This window comes from Podarcis gaigeae (genome assembly GCF_964106915.1).
Source record: "Podarcis gaigeae genome assembly, chromosome: Z".
NCBI lineage: Eukaryota > Metazoa > Chordata > Lepidosauria > Squamata > Lacertidae > Podarcis > Podarcis gaigeae.
This window is the reverse complement of record NC_139691.1, coordinates 41,582,576-41,598,180: the sequence shown is the minus strand read 5'-3', so window position 1 is coordinate 41,598,180 and position 15,605 is coordinate 41,582,576. Positions and strand designations below refer to the sequence as shown.

Here is a 15,605-nt window from a genome sequence, read left to right as displayed (position 1 = left end):
TTACATTGCTTTGAAACTATTTTTTTCGCCAATTTTCCCTTTACTGGCCACTCCACAAACAAATGAACCGAGTTAATCTTTTTCAAAATAACACCAAAGCATATTTTCTGCAGCTATCTTTTTACAGGTTCATTATGGCATATGTTTTGGTGATTTGGTGCCCAGTCAGGTGTATTTTGCCTCATTTGGATATATGTATTATATGTATTTGTGAGTAGAAAAACGGGGAAATGCTAGACACCGGGGATAAAAAGGCTATTACATGCAAGAGAGCCGTTTTGTGATATATCTGTGTACAGTCCCAGTGTGTACAGGCGACTATTCTCAATTACTATTGGTAGTAATAGTAGGAGACCTATTCCACTGGCATAGTAAGTGGAACATAGGAGAAGGTGAGGGATCCATTCTCGTGGAGGATCTTAATGCATGTTCTTTGAATGCCTGGGAGGGAATATGACCTCCCCCTGCTTAGGATCTTCCTAAATTTGCTTTGCTGGGGGTTTATTTAATTTGTATGCTGCCCTTCACCCAAATACAAAACAAAAAGAAACCAATACCCCACCCCACAAGCACATTTTAAAAGACATAGGATGTTAATCAGCCAAAGGCTATGGTTAAAGAGGAATGATTTTTCCTGGCACCTAAAGGTGTATAAGGAAGGTGACAGGCACATGTCCTGGAGGAGAGCATTCCCATTCCACAAGCGTGTAGCCACTGCAGAAAAGGTCTCTTCCCATGTTGCCACCCTCTGGACCTCTCATGAAGGAGGCTCATGAAGAAGGTCCTCAGAGGATCTAAGCAGGGTCCAGGCAGGTTCACATGGGGAAAGGTGGTCTTTGAGGTATTGCAGACCTGAACCAGTAATAATAATAATAATAATAATAATAATAATAATAATAATAATTTATTATTTGTACCCCGCCCATCTGGCTGGGTTTCCCCAGCCACTCTGGGCGGCTTCCAACAGAGATGAAAAATACACTAAAATGTCACATATTAAAAACATATTAAAAAGTTAAGGCTTTGCAGGTCAAACCAGCACTTTGAATTGGGCCTGGAAAGTAACTGTTATCCAGTGCAGTCAGGTCAGGATTGATGTAATGTGCTCAAACCATCTTGCCCTGGTGAACAACCTGGCTGCTGGATTCTGCACCAGCTGGACATTACTAATTTAAGACTCTTAATTTTAATGGTTTTATCTTAGTATACACCATACATTTAAGCACATAGCTTCCCCCAAGAATCCTTGGAGCAGTGGTTTGTTAAGGGTGCTGGGAACTGAATATTTGTGAAGTGTAAACTACCGTTCCCCATATTCTTTTGAGGAGGAGGAGGAAATGACCTTTAAATCTTGGAGATAGTTGGTACAACTCAGAGAATGGGAGTGATTTCTGTATTGTTTTTTCAAAGCACTGGCACATGTTGAATACTGTGCTCTTCCAACAGAAATAAAATTGAATCAGGTGTGCTTAGTTCTGTGCTGCTCTAATTATACTTGACATTATATTAGTTATCACCAGAATGTAAGGGTTAAAAGAAATCCAGTTTTCCGCTCAGAATATTGCTTTATTTTTGCTGTTACAAATATACAATTTGGACATTAAAGAACAATTAGTATAAAATAAAAAATTCTCAATGACATACAGTACATAGCATTTATTGTTTTCACTTTCTGGATTCACAGGTTTGGGCTAGAACAATGCAGCTTGCAAAATAAATGTAAGTGCACAATTTATTGCTTTCATTACTTTTTTTACAACAGTAAATTACAAATATGGAGAATTCTTTTAAGAAAAGCAGTTGTGGGAATGACTAGGACATCAGTCATGCTGGATTCTTATTAACAATTATATTCTCTCCCTAGAGCATTTTATCCTGAATAATTATTTCACTTGAAATTTGTTTTTGAAAAGCAAGCAAGCAAGCAAGCAAGCAAGCAAACAAACAAACAAACAAGAGCAGAGTTTTTAAGGCTGCAATCCCAACTCTGGTGGCCTGGAAATTAACCCCACTGAATTAAATAGGGTTTAGTTCTGAGTTAGGTTTGTGTTAATCTTCTCAGGGCTCCCTGTGCATGTATCCGACCTGACTTGCTTACACAGAGGCTAGATTATGCCTGGTATCTATTGAACATTCATTCTGATTTGGTAGCTGGGAGGTTATAATGATAATCAACAGTTATCCTGCTCCACTTGCTTGTAATCTTCCCATTGACCTTAAGTCTTCCTGTTAATCAATTCTCAGTATGTTTCCATGCAAGAAACTGCAAAAAGTCATTAGAAAAAGTAAAATTGTTTGGCGAGGACTGGGAATGTTGTGTCTCTGAAACCCTGAATTTCTGCCAGCTGTCAGTGCAGCCCATATTGGTCCAACTCAGTTTAAGGTTGCTTCCTGTGTTCCTTTTGTATGCAATTTTACTCAAAAATAACTCTAATGGAGTTGAAACTTGCTTGCAAGAAAGTGGGCATGGAATCACTCAGCAATCTGATAGTTCACCAACATTCGCCTTTCTATTTTCTTCTTCTTAGTGACATTTCACATACCTTCCTGACCATTTATTCATTTCTCCCTACTGGCATTGGTTGACTCTCACAGCGTTGTTCTTCCTAACTGTTGCATTAAGTGTGAACTATGAAAAAACCTCGGCTTTTTGATCTACCATGCTTAGGAATAACAGACCCCTATCACCTAGCTTTTGTTAATCCCACAGCAAAAGAATAATGTCTAAAGACTGCTTATCCCACAGCAAACTAATAATAAAGATAACAGTACATATTCTTACACTGCAATTCTATGTGTTTTCTCAGGCATTGGTCCTGCTGTGGTCAGTGGGGCTTCCTCCTTGGTAAGTGTGTGTAGGGATGCAGTCGTAATGTCCAGTTTGTGTTCTCTGCAAGACCTCACAGACTACAGTTTCCATCAGCCACAGTCAGCATTCAGTCAGATATTTAGTCTAATAACTTCTGTAAGGTGCCATGCTGGCCATCCCTGCAATAAACCATCATTAACTATTTATCATGAGTGTACAGATTGTACAGATTGCTCCTGTCTTGCTAGTGCATGGGAGCAAAAAACCATGATTCTTGGCTTAGTTCAGGGCTCACGGTTTGCTTTTCCTAAAGCAAAACTTGATATGCAAGCCAAGGTTTGCTCTTGGCATAACCACTGTAGTTTGCTTGGAGCCAAACAACCACAATACCTAGTTCAGATGCAATTGCAGCCAAGGGTTGTGGAGTTTTTTTTCCTCCCACTTGCAAAAAGGAGGGGAGCAAAACACGAGCAATCTGCATGTTCTCAATGAACCATTAACCAAAACTTACAGTGACACGTGAATGCAACATGGAGAAGTGGCAACTTAAAAAAAAATATTGGGTGGCATGTGGCAGGTAAGCCCCACCCCACAAAATCAATCACGGAACACAGCACACACATACCATTTGAATGGCAATGCCCATCAACTGGGGGGGGGGGAGGACTGGCCCCCTCAAATAATTTATGGAGGAAGCTGAAGGGACCTTTGCCTGTAGGAGTTAGCTCCTTTCGCAGCCTGTATATCTGCTGTTTTTTGTGCGAACTTTGAACCATCAGAGACTTGGGAGAGAAAAGCCACCATCCCTACATACCCTACATAACCTTTGACACACATCCCCATACCATCCTATTTTCTCTACTGATAATTCTGTAATTCAGGAGGGAAATTCTGCTGTTGCTCTTTGCCCATCCCATAGATACACTCTTATAAAAAAAAAAGAAAAGAAAAAAGTTAGCAAACCAACGGACTGAGCTACATAGGAAGCTGCATTAAATCAAGTCAGACCAATGGTTCATCTGCTAATCAACACTGGCTGGGAATGGCTCTCCAGGGTTACAGACAAGGGTCTTGCCATAAACATACCTGGAGAATTTGCAGATTGAACCTAGAACCTTTTGTATGCAAAGCGATTGCCCAACTACAGAGCTAAGGCCCTTTCCCAGCCACGTAGCTCAAAGTGGAGGAATCATTTATCTCATTATGTATACCTGAAGCCTCTGAAACTTTTATATACCAATTACAACTGATGATATTAAATCAACTGAAACTTCCCCTTTTCATTTTAACACATTTTTTTAAAAAAACATTATAAAAACAAGTTGGATAAGTGCTGGTGAACACTTGGCTTTCAGTGATGACCATTTGTTAACTTAAAGTAGTTTTCTAAAAGAGAAAGCAAAAGATGGTTTCAGAATGTCAGGGTGGCTTGCAGCTCTGCTGGTCCTTTGATTGAAATTGACAAAATGCTAACAGATTTCAAGCCCTTTCTTCACGAAGTACCACACTGATTTCCATGCGGTTTATTTGCAGATGATAGTTTCAACCAAACAAGGGCCATTGCAAGCAAGTTCAGCTAAATATCTTAGGAAGTTAGAGGTTTTTGGCATTTGATGATCTGTCTCCCGAAGTTCACTTGTGTGTGTGTGTGTGTACACAACTGCCTAAGGCAATTCCCCCGACAGTTGCGAGATATCTTTTCGCATCTATTTGCATCCAAATGTCCTGGAAAATACTTGGATGATCTTGGATAAACTCATTTCTTGAGTCTCAACAACTGAGTTAGAATAGTGGACTGACTGACTCAATTAACTCAGTCAGTAGAGCATGAGACTCTTAACCTCACGGTCAAAGGTTCAAGCCCCACGTTGGGCACAAGAGTCCTGCCTTGCAGAGGGTCAGACTAGATGGCCCTCATGGTCCCTTCCAATTCTACAATTCTATGATTCTATGAAATCACAAAAGGCAGGAACACAAACTATGTGACAACACAACTGGACTCCCCTTCTGCAAGTTAAAGGTACTGCAGCAAATCACAACTTCACAAGTGACCTACAGCCCATCCTTGGGAATACTGAGAAAAGCAGTTGACGGAATACCATTGTCAGCACACAGATAGCTACCCAGCTTGAAATTACCACTCACTGGCAATCAGTTGACTAGGGGACACATCAAGGGGTGGGATCCTGTAGCAAACCAAAGAGCCCTTTTAAATAATTAGATTTTAAATCATTAGATAAGCTCACAAACCACTTCCGGTCATTCATATATATGTGTATATATATATATATATCTCCTTATGTCAGTAATGTTCAGATGAGATCCTGATCAAGAAAGAGAATGACTTGATACAAATCTGACACAAATAGCAAGAAGGCCAACCAACCAACTGATGGGTGAACCTTTGACTATCCTAGCCATTCCATCAAGGGCCTCAAAATGGCTATCTCCTCCATCAAATTCTGGGAGGAAGATACAGTGTGAAATTGTGCAATAGGAGCAGATGCAAAAAGCGAACAAACGCGTAATTTCATGAAGCAAAGATCACAGCGGGAGGTTTCCGCTTCTTGTAAAACACGATGGAAGAAATAAAAGGGGCATCACTTTAAGGTGGAGACTCTAACAATGGATATTGCTTCAGCATTGGCTTCCTTGTAGTTGCTTAATCTGGTGTAGTTAGCCGCACTCAGTCAACGCTTCAGCTTGTAGAATAAAATCAAATAACTTTCTCAGACACCTGAAGTCAACCTGATCAGAGCACTCCAATATCTGTTCTGCATATTTTAGCAATTAACTAAAATCGTTAAGCTTTGCATAGGTACATAGGGAGTTGCCTTAGTCAGGCTAGCTAGTGCAGTATTTTATGGTTTTGACAAGCATTATCTCTCCAGTTTTTTCCAGTCATACTGCTGAGATAATGCCAAGGACGGAATCTGAAACCACCCGCAAACATAAAATGTGTTATCGAGTCACAGTGTCCTTTGAAAATACATCAGACTGAACATCATCTGAAGGCCATCTTATGTGACCTTACAGCTTCTGTTCTGGCACATCTCTATATTAATTTTAAAATACTTAATTTCCCCAACCTCCTATTCCCCTCCACCCCCACCCCAATAAAGAGTGCTGTATATCTATCTTGGATAAAAAATATTTTGTATCAAGTTTTCAGTTACTATATAATCATAGTATGTAGTACTTTTTATAGTGCTTTGCATTTTTCAAAGTATTGCATGAACTTTAGCTAAGTCACAATTGCACATGTAAACCTGAAAGCTGAAGTCTAGAGTAGCCCAAAATATAAACCCCTGAGAATATAATTTCATGGTGGAAAAACACCAGTGTGTCACTATTGCTCAGACATAATTCATGCACAATGCGTATCAGGAGTTTTCTTGTTTTTAAAGGCTAATCAACTGGCAAATTCTGCTGTGTTAAGCTCCCACTGAAATGAACAGGAACCACCCCCCTTTCAGCAAGAAGTCCCCAGTGAACTGTGGCCCTTGTTCCTTTGGGTTGAGAAAAGAACATATTTACAGACTTATACATAAATAGCAATTTCTATTGAAACCAGATTATGTCACCAAAAAAAAAAATAGAAGGAGCTTGGATGCTGCACTTGAAGTAAGGGCCACTAGTGCAAGCAAGATTCGTAGGATCCATCTACAAACACCCCATGTCTGTAAGCAATACATTGCTGTTTAAAATATCATTAGAAATACGTTATACAGTAATAGTGTATATAGCAGTGTACTGTCATTACGTATACAAGGTTTCAAAACCTGATAAAAATTAGGATGTCTCCAGGAGAACCTAGCAGTCCCAAATGACTTACAGGTAACAGATCACTGGGGACTTCTCCCGGACTTGCCCCGACTGAAAAAAGAATCCAATAAGTCATTTTTGCAGAGAAGTAAAAGTTATCCTTTGTAAGTTCTGAGATGAAGATGAATACTTCTGGCTAAGATTTTTCAAGAAGAGCAAAAGGATACAAAACCAATTTAACATCAAGTGGATTTCCAGCTCACAGCAGGACATATATCTACATATTGTTGTCCAGAATGAAAAGATAAAACACTTAGCAAAACAACATTACAATATTTATGTGAAAAGAAAATCAAACTTTTCCACAGCTGAAGGACGGTATAATGATGGTAGGGTTCTTGTTACTCCTTGTGGAAAAATATGGAAACGTCTGCAACCGGCTTCCTTTTTAGATCCAGTGGGAAAGATCAAACGATATTTCATTCTGATGTGATTTACCAGTTGAATAGTATGTTCTGGCCAAGTGTCATAAAGTATATTTGACTGCTGCCTCCAGACTGAACAGATGCAAAGAACACCTTGAGAAGAAATTGAGGGGGGGGGGGAGCTAATGTTACTTTATGTTGATATGAACATTTTAGCCATATCTGAGAATGTGGCATATACATCTACACACACACACACACACACACACACACACTCTTCATGTTAATTCAAAGAGATATGAATTTCTTTTACTGTTTTAAAAATACAAAAACTGTCTAGTTGAATCAGACCAAATTTCACCAGCTCCAATGTTCTGCATCTAACAGCAGCAAGCCCAATAAACCTTGGTGTTTACAAGCAATACATGAAAGTTTGTCCTAAGGATCTGGCATAAAGATGTGCGATGCGGCAAAAGGAGATTCAACTCAGTGACCAATACTGGTCCTAGGCATCTTTGTAATTATTATTATTATTTCCCTCATTCATTTTTTAAAGGCGTCAAAGTAATGAATCTCATAAGTTAATTACATAGAAGCACTTCCTTTTGTTTGTCATGCTGGTTATTATTAAAAGGGCTACATTAATTGTCACTGCATGATGTATTCTCCATTCACACACATCAGAAAAGAAGATACCATTTATCAATGGTTTCAAGTGGGCGGTAGGCTCAGTTTTAAAAGAAACAGCAATTTTCTCAAGAAACTACAGGATAGATATGGAGTGTGGCTAACGTCATGTGTGCACAGGATGGATTCAAAAGCCACTAGTAGGAGTAAATGGTTATGTGCACAGATAGCTCTGAAGTTCAACTTCTGGATCTTCAGCAAGAGAGTAGTCTGCCCAGACCACAGGGCTGTCTTGGCCTGATAGCAATTGGAAGCCCAACAGCTTATGGCATCAGCTTCTAGAAAGCTGGCTTAGACCCTGCTAGACTTGATGGACCAATGCTGTGATTCAGCAATTGACAAATGAGTGTTAATGGTGGTTGATGGCTTTTCAATAGATCAAAGGGCTAGAAGAATATTATTGACTGATTTATTGATTGGACTTATTAGCTGCTTGTTACCCAAAGGTCTCCATGCAATTCACGGCACATTTAAATATAAGCAAAGACAAATTATACCATAATTAGGCACACACAACACTCCTTTAAATTCATTTGCGTATGGATGTTCCACCCTGGGACCATGGGGGAAAAGAAGGGCAAATAATAAATTAAAATAACATGACACCACCACCAAACAACACCCCATTAAAACAGGGAAATTTCTCAAGATGTTCTGATTTTTATTTATTTTTTTAAAAAAGGGAAAGGAAATTTGATGCCTTTCCCAAGCTTGAGTGTATTTGTGTAAAATAACAGAAAGAGGTATTTGGATATTAAAACAAGACAAAACAAAACAAAAGACAAAACAAAACTGCAGTTTGAGAGAGATTCAGAGAGAGCTGAGTTGGGAGGTGTAAGCTGAAAACATCTGGGGATATGATCAAAAAAAGCAGTGGATCTGCTACTTGCAGGAGTGCTTAAGTTATTCGTGCTCTGCCTGTACGTGTGTGAATAAATCCAAACATTACAAAACACCAAGAGGTTGGCAGCCATCTTGGCTTTCTGAAGAAGCCAAACTCAGCAACATCTCACTGCTTGGAAAAGTGGAAAGTGCCCAACCAGGGCCGTCTTACCCATAGGTGCTAGAGGTGTGGGGCACCCGGGCGCCAGGCTCTCAGGAGCGCCAGGCCGAGAGTCTGGGGCCTGAGAGTTGAGTCTGGGGAAGAGCCTGTCTGCCTGTCAGAGTGCTGTGACGGGCTCTTCTGCAGCGGACGGCTCTGCGCCATGAGTTGGGGGGCGACTGAGCCACGAGACACTGAGGCGGCTGGCCGACTCTGCCCTCCTGCGCACCTGGGACTGGGCAACCGGGGGGCGGTCACCGGGTGGATCTTTGCACCCCGGTGCCACATATGCTTAAGACAGCCCTGTGCCCAACAATAGGTTCCCCTTTGCAGGGATTTTTCAGGCAGGCAAAGGTACTCCAACAATACCGGGTGGATCTTTGCACCCCGGTGCCACATATGCCTAAGACAGCCCTGTGCCCAACAATAGGTTCCCCTTTGCAGGGATTTTTCAGGCAGGCAAAGGTACTCCAACAATACCTTCTGAGAGCAGAGCTTCCTCCCTCAGCAGCTGTAAACAACTGGCAGCTTGCTGATCCTCTCCCAAGCCCCCTCCCCATTCTGATGTAGAGCCCTGCCTCTCATGAAGAAGAGAACCAACACAACTAATTGTTTTTCTTACGTTGGCGTGTGATCTTGCAGCGTTTAGCATACGTACCTTATCGTTCCTTTCACAAAGAAACTTCAGCTTCTGCGCTTTCTTGTGCATAAACACACCTTCCAGGCTTCCCGTCTCCACTGAGCGCAGTTCAATAGCTTTCTCTCCCCAGCCCATAACTTGGTTTGATTGAAGGTAGGCTTAAAAAACACACAAAGGAGCACATGTTAGTAGAGTAAAACGAAAAAACAAAGAAGGCAGGGAGGGACAAAAAGAAGAAGAAGATCGTTCTTAGGGTTTTTTTTTTAAAGGGAGTTTGTCAAGGATGTGGGAATGTTGTGTGGTTGGGGTTTTTTTTGGTAAGCAATATAAAACAAATAACTATAAACTATACAAATTGTGCATTATGTGTTGAATATGAAACTATGAATTATGTAGACCAGTGAAAGTTCAGACAGGGTGGAGGGTGAAAAGTTACCTGAGAAATTAAGATTAATCATGGTTCTGATTGGTTCACAGCGCTCATGGGAGCACAGAGTCCATTGATGTCAACCCAAAAGCCCAGGTCTGTCCCGATACTGGGATATGCAGTTATTGTAGCTTATAGTGTCCAAAATCAGGCATACTGTGCTGGCCATGCAATTATTCTGTTTTATCATTGCTCTCACAGCTGCATGATGCCAGCAGTGTGGCAAGGGGCAAACCATAAAAAAACAGAGGAAATTTGCAAGCTTGGTTTAGTCCCCTCCACCTACAAGCTGATTGACCCGTTGAAATTAGGCCATCCTGCCAGGCCACTGTGGCTAAAGTAGGAGTTGCCAGGCATCCGCTTACAGCATGGTCATGTGGGAAGAAGATGGCAGTGGAACTGGGCTATGGCTGGGGGGCAAACATCACTCCTCGGAGCCCCAGGTGAGCAGAGATTAATGTAAAATAATAATAATAATGCCAAGTTGCATAGAATGAGCCTGCACCATTGGGTCCCTTTATAACTCATAACTGATGTCTTCATTTTCCAGAATGCCTTTATTCTGACCAATCAAAACATCTCAAAATGGTCCTCAAACATTTGAGTTCACCAGAACTCTTCGTCAGGTCCAATGTTAAGCAAAGCAGTGTGCAAGTATGACAAGGAAGCTGCCTTGGAATTGAAGCCATAATGTCTGCATTGATCAAAGGTTTGTTCTTGTTGTCTAGTCTTAGAAGGGGTGTGGCTATGGACTGTCTGTCAGAATTTATCTCTGCATCACACTTTCCCAATAAGAGAGTCTAGAGGATGTCTCAGCTCACTAAGAGTTGGCATTTGCATTGCTTCCTTCCTTAATATGCAGCCAGAGCTTTATATGCTAACAAACAGAATTTTGGGTTGGTCAAGATTCCTGTCCTTACCCATCTCCCATGTGTGTGGAGAAACTATTATGAATCATGGTTCACCTCCTGCTTCCTTGCCCTAGGCAGGACACTTGAAACTGGTTTAGTGGTACAGTAACAACATCTCCCAAGGGAAGAGTAAATGTGTTTGCATTGGTATTGTGGAGGAGGCCTTATATCTTTAACTGAATTCTCATTGCCTTCAGCAAGTAGAACTCTCAGGATTCTTTGAGCAAAGGTGTCACAGTGTTACACTAAATTTTCCAGGTTAAATATAATTCTCAGGGAGGCTGCAACAGTTTGGGCCAGGTTTCTTCCATTTCTACAGAACAAGGCTATAGTTAGCTGACATTTCTAGAGAGCCACAAAGCATCCTCAGAAGTGTGCTGGCAACCAGAGAACACGGGATGTGTGTTTCCTCCAGGGCAAGTCTGAACTTGCCTGATCTATTGTTAAAGTATCATGTTGTAGCTTGGTCTTCCTATAAATATATAGCTAACTCTGTTGTTAGATGCTTGAGAATCGATGCTTGAGAATCAGTCTCCGTACCAAGAGATTCTGGATTTTTAACCCAGAAACTTCTGGGTGGGTTTGTTTTTTACTACAATTCTCCTGGAATGAAGTGAGATACAATCTAGTTGCCTATTACTCCAGTTTTTGCTGATACAAAATTCCGGACATTTGGAGCACAGGAAACCACCTTACATTGGGTCTGACAAATGGCTGTGCAGCTCAGAAGTGCCTACATTGACTGGCAGAAACTGTATGCTGCAGTGGTTAAGAGCGGTAGACTCATAATCTGATGAACCGGGTTCATGTCTCCGCTCCTCCACATGCAGCTGCTGGGTGACCTTGGGCTAGTCACACTTATCTGAAGTTTCTCAGCCCCATTCACTTCACAGAGTGTTTGTTGTGGGGGAGGCTGGGAAAGGAGATTGTTAGCCACTTTGAGACTCCTTCGGGTAGTGATAAAGCAGGATATCAAATCCAAACTCCCCTTCTTCTTCTTCTTCTTCTTCTTCTTCTTGCTCTTCTTCTTGATTTCAGACAGGGGACATTCCTAGCTCTACTAGCAGATGTCAAGGATTGAACCTGGAATCTTCTGTATGCAAGGCAGATATGCTACCACTGAACCATAGCCTTTCTCTGTGATGACCCTGCTAGGACAATTCTATTTCCTTTGTGCATTTGTAAATTTCTACCTAAAGTAAATCTGTGCATTCCATTCTTTTTGCAAGAAAATAATATGGAACATTTTAACCAAATTTATCTGCCCACTTGTATTTTCAGCCACATTGCTAAGAAAATATAAGAGGGATATGAAAAACTAAGCATGGTTTCAAACTGGAGGGGGGAACCATGTATTAAGATTCCTGCATTGTACAAGGTTAGACAAGATGACCCTAGGGGTCCCTTCCAACTCTACAATTCTATGATCATATCCCTTCCCACTATTTTATCTTCACTACAATCCTGTGAGGTGGGTGGGAGACAGTGAATGTCCCAAGATTTCCCAGTGAGTTTCAAGTTTCCCCACCCTAATCCAATGCCTTTAACTACAATATTATACTAGCTCTAACTGTTAAAACTCATTACCAGTTTTGATTTCTTAACGAATGCCGCTATTCCTGATAGTAAAAAGAGGAGACTAAGAGGAGATATGATAGCCACCTTCAAAAATCTAGAGGGTTGTTACATGGAGGGTGGAGCAAGCTTGTTTTCTCCTGCTCTGAAGAGTAGGACTCAAACCAGGATAATGAGAAGTAAAAACTCTCCCACGGATTCCAGAGACGTTATAGAAGCCATGACAGTTAACTACGATAACTAGAATAAAACGGATATATGCTTGTAGCGTAGATTTTGAGATGTCCCACTTTTGGATAAGGTAAATTTCAAACTTTCAGCTTCTGTTTCCATTTGAGAGGGGATGTTGTGTTTCTAAAATATCATCCTCTCTTCCTGTCCGACAAAGCCCTGTCTTTTAGTCGTACACCTCTAGAATAGTCAATAAATTAAATACTGGAGTTCTATAATTTTAATTTCCCTATGGAGTCAAGTTTCCTCATTCCAATTACTAAATTGGCTACATACCTTCTGTCAGCTTAAAATGAGTAAGATGGGTTTTCCTTGACCTGCATCTATAAATTATATTTCATCCCTTACTAATTTTTGCAAAGGCCTAGACATTTCTTTTTCTTCCTAACATTGTGTAAGTAGCAGCTAGTTGCAATTCAGAGCTAGTCCATATTCCTACAAACTTCAAGACAATTGGGTGGCTATGGGGATCTGTCAAAAAGAACAATTTAGCCTTTAAACGGCTCAGGTCGGCAACATCTCAAAGACTCTCTCTTCCCATATGCAGTGACCCAAGACTTGCAATTGTCATCTGAGGCCCTTTTTCATGTGCTTCCTCCATATGAGCTAACGCCTAGGGGCTGTGGGGGCTTCAGCCCCCACAAAAAATACTGCAATAGACTCTACATGGGACTACCTGTGAAGGTGACTCGGAAACTACAACTAATCCAGAATGCGGCAGCTAGACTGGTGACTGGGAGTGGCCACAGGGATCACGTAAAGGATCTTCACTGGCTCCCAGTACATTTCCGAGCACAATTCAAAATGTTGGTGCTTACCATTAAAGCCCCAAACAGCCTCAGCCCTGTATGCCTGGGGCACCCCCATTGTCCAACCCGGACACGAGGTCCTCCTCTGTGGGTCTTCTGCTGGTTCCCTCACTGTGAGAAGTGAAGTTACACGGAACCAGGCAGAGGGCCTTCTCAGTAATGGTGCCCTCCCTGTGGAATGCCCTCCCATCAGATGTTAAGGAGATAAAGTATTACACAACTTTTAGAAGACACCTGAAGGCAGCCCTGTATCTGGAAATTTTTAATGTTTGATACTTTACTATATATCCTGTAAGCCACCCAGAGTAGGAAACCCAGCCAGATCGGTGGACGGGGTATAAATAATACAATTATTATTATTGTTTATTATTATTATTATACAGGGTTTATTGTCTGTCTCTTTGGTTATAAGTCACTTTGAGTGGCCCTGGGCAAGACAAAGCAATTGAGAAACTTAACCACAAATAAACAAGGAAAGAAAGATTTCTCTTGTTGGAACCTAGTCAAGCCCAGTAAACCCCATTAAATAATGTCAATGGTGCATTTGTTTTATTTATTAAGAAAATTTACAACACATCATTTTGCATTGTTGTTGTTTTTTGAACAAAGGAACTTAAGAAGAGACCTGCTGGGTAAGACCGAAGCCCATCTTGTCTATCTTCTTCTCACAGTGGCCAACCTGATGTTGTTATGTTATTGTTATATCTACAGGAAGCCTGCAAATGGGAGTGAAGTGCAATGTGATTTCCCAGAAACTGGTATTCAGAGGAGTACCACTTCCAATATGGGAGGTGGTCCACAGCTGTGGTTCATGATTAGTTGCTATCGGCAACCTTATCTCCACGGTCTTGTCTTAACCCCCTGTTAAAATCAACAATGAACTAATTCTCATAACATTCTAGTGAATTTGGTTGATCCATGACACCTTCCAACATTTATCCGATGAACATAGGGATGTCCTATTCAATTAATAATAATGATGTTGATGATGATGATGATGTTATTATTTATACTCTACCCATCTGACTGAATTGCCACTCTGAACAGCTTCCAACTTATTAAAAAAACACATAATAAAACATTAAGCATTAAGCAACAACCCTTCCCTATGCAGGGCTGACTTCAGATGCCTTCTAAAGGTTGTATACAGTAGTTACTTATCTCCTTGGCTTGGGGGTCGCATAACTCCATACCCTCCAACGAAAATAGGGGCATCCTAAGGAAAAGCTGGACATTCCAGGATCAAACCAGAAACTGGAATGGCCTCTGCAAATCTGGGCCTGTCCCTGGAAAATAGTGACCCTTGGAGGACCTGCATTCTTTATATCAAAATCAATTCCAGGAAAACCTTGGCTATACTTTAGAACCACAGTAACCTTAAAGATATTGTTTCATGTGATATTGAAGACTACTAGGGCCTACCCAGATTTTTTTTTGTTCTTTTGTTGTTGTGGGGGGGGGGCACCAATATGGCAGAAGATGGTCATCAGGTGGGGATGAGCAAGCAAGCATTGGACCAAATTCGTCCTCACATCTGCCATTTGTTTATCACCAACCCCTTCTGGGACAGAGGGAGACCGGCTGGTGAACAATGCATATGGCATTGGTAGGAGAAAAGGCATTGTTCAGGGAGCTCTCAGTTGTGGGCTGACCGTTCTGACCCCTCAGTGCCGGTTGGCTACCAGTACCAGGCAGGAGAGGGGAAACTTATGATGCTGTGATACCAAGGGCATAGGTAAATTTATTATTCTTATTCACCCTCACCACCACCACCACCATAAATTAGCAGCTTAATGCCAACCTAGACTTCTAAGCCGTTTATGAAGTAAACCCTAGTAAGCACCCTAGTTCCACTAAAGCAACATACCAATTTAAGCAGAAGACTCAGTTGGAAATGAAGGAAATGCTTCTTTAATTGTACTAGAAGGTCACAGAGTGAGTTAATTGGATGTTGCTACTAGAACACCACAGCTGCATCATATCAGTTTGAGGGTGTTTTATGTGGGAACAGATACTAGAGTAAAATAACTTCAGAAACAAAAGCCATCTGTCTGTGAAAAACAAGTTTGTTTTCTCAGTCATTATCATCAGGTAGTATCAGCAATGTAGGATGGACTGAATTGGGAAATGTTCCTTATAGGGGAAAAAATGCTGTCTGAAACACTTCTGGACTAAAATACCTTCTTGTTTTTTCTTTCTACTTTAAAGAGTCCTTCAAAGAGTCTTCTAAGGATGCTGAGAGTTGTTAGGAGACACCACTTCTATTCCCCTCACAAAGCAACAA

The 15,605-nt window shown here is 41.1% G+C and overlaps 1 protein-coding gene across 1 annotated transcript in view; it reads right to left on the bottom strand.

Moving 5' to 3' along the window:
- Positions 1 to 1,545: 1,545 nt before the first annotated feature.
- The window catches only part of NRK (Nik related kinase), a 126,859-nt gene continuing 112,799 nt past the window's right edge, over positions 1,546 to 15,605 (bottom strand). Inside the window, exons 30-31 of the mRNA XM_083722718.1 lie at positions 9,387 to 9,526; positions 1,546 to 7,152 (exon numbers count right to left, since the gene is read on the bottom strand). Coding sequence (XP_083578844.1) covers positions 7,069 to 7,152; positions 9,387 to 9,526 — 224 coding nt within the window. The 3' untranslated portion in view covers positions 1,546 to 7,068. The remainder of the gene's footprint in view (positions 7,153 to 9,386; positions 9,527 to 15,605) is intronic.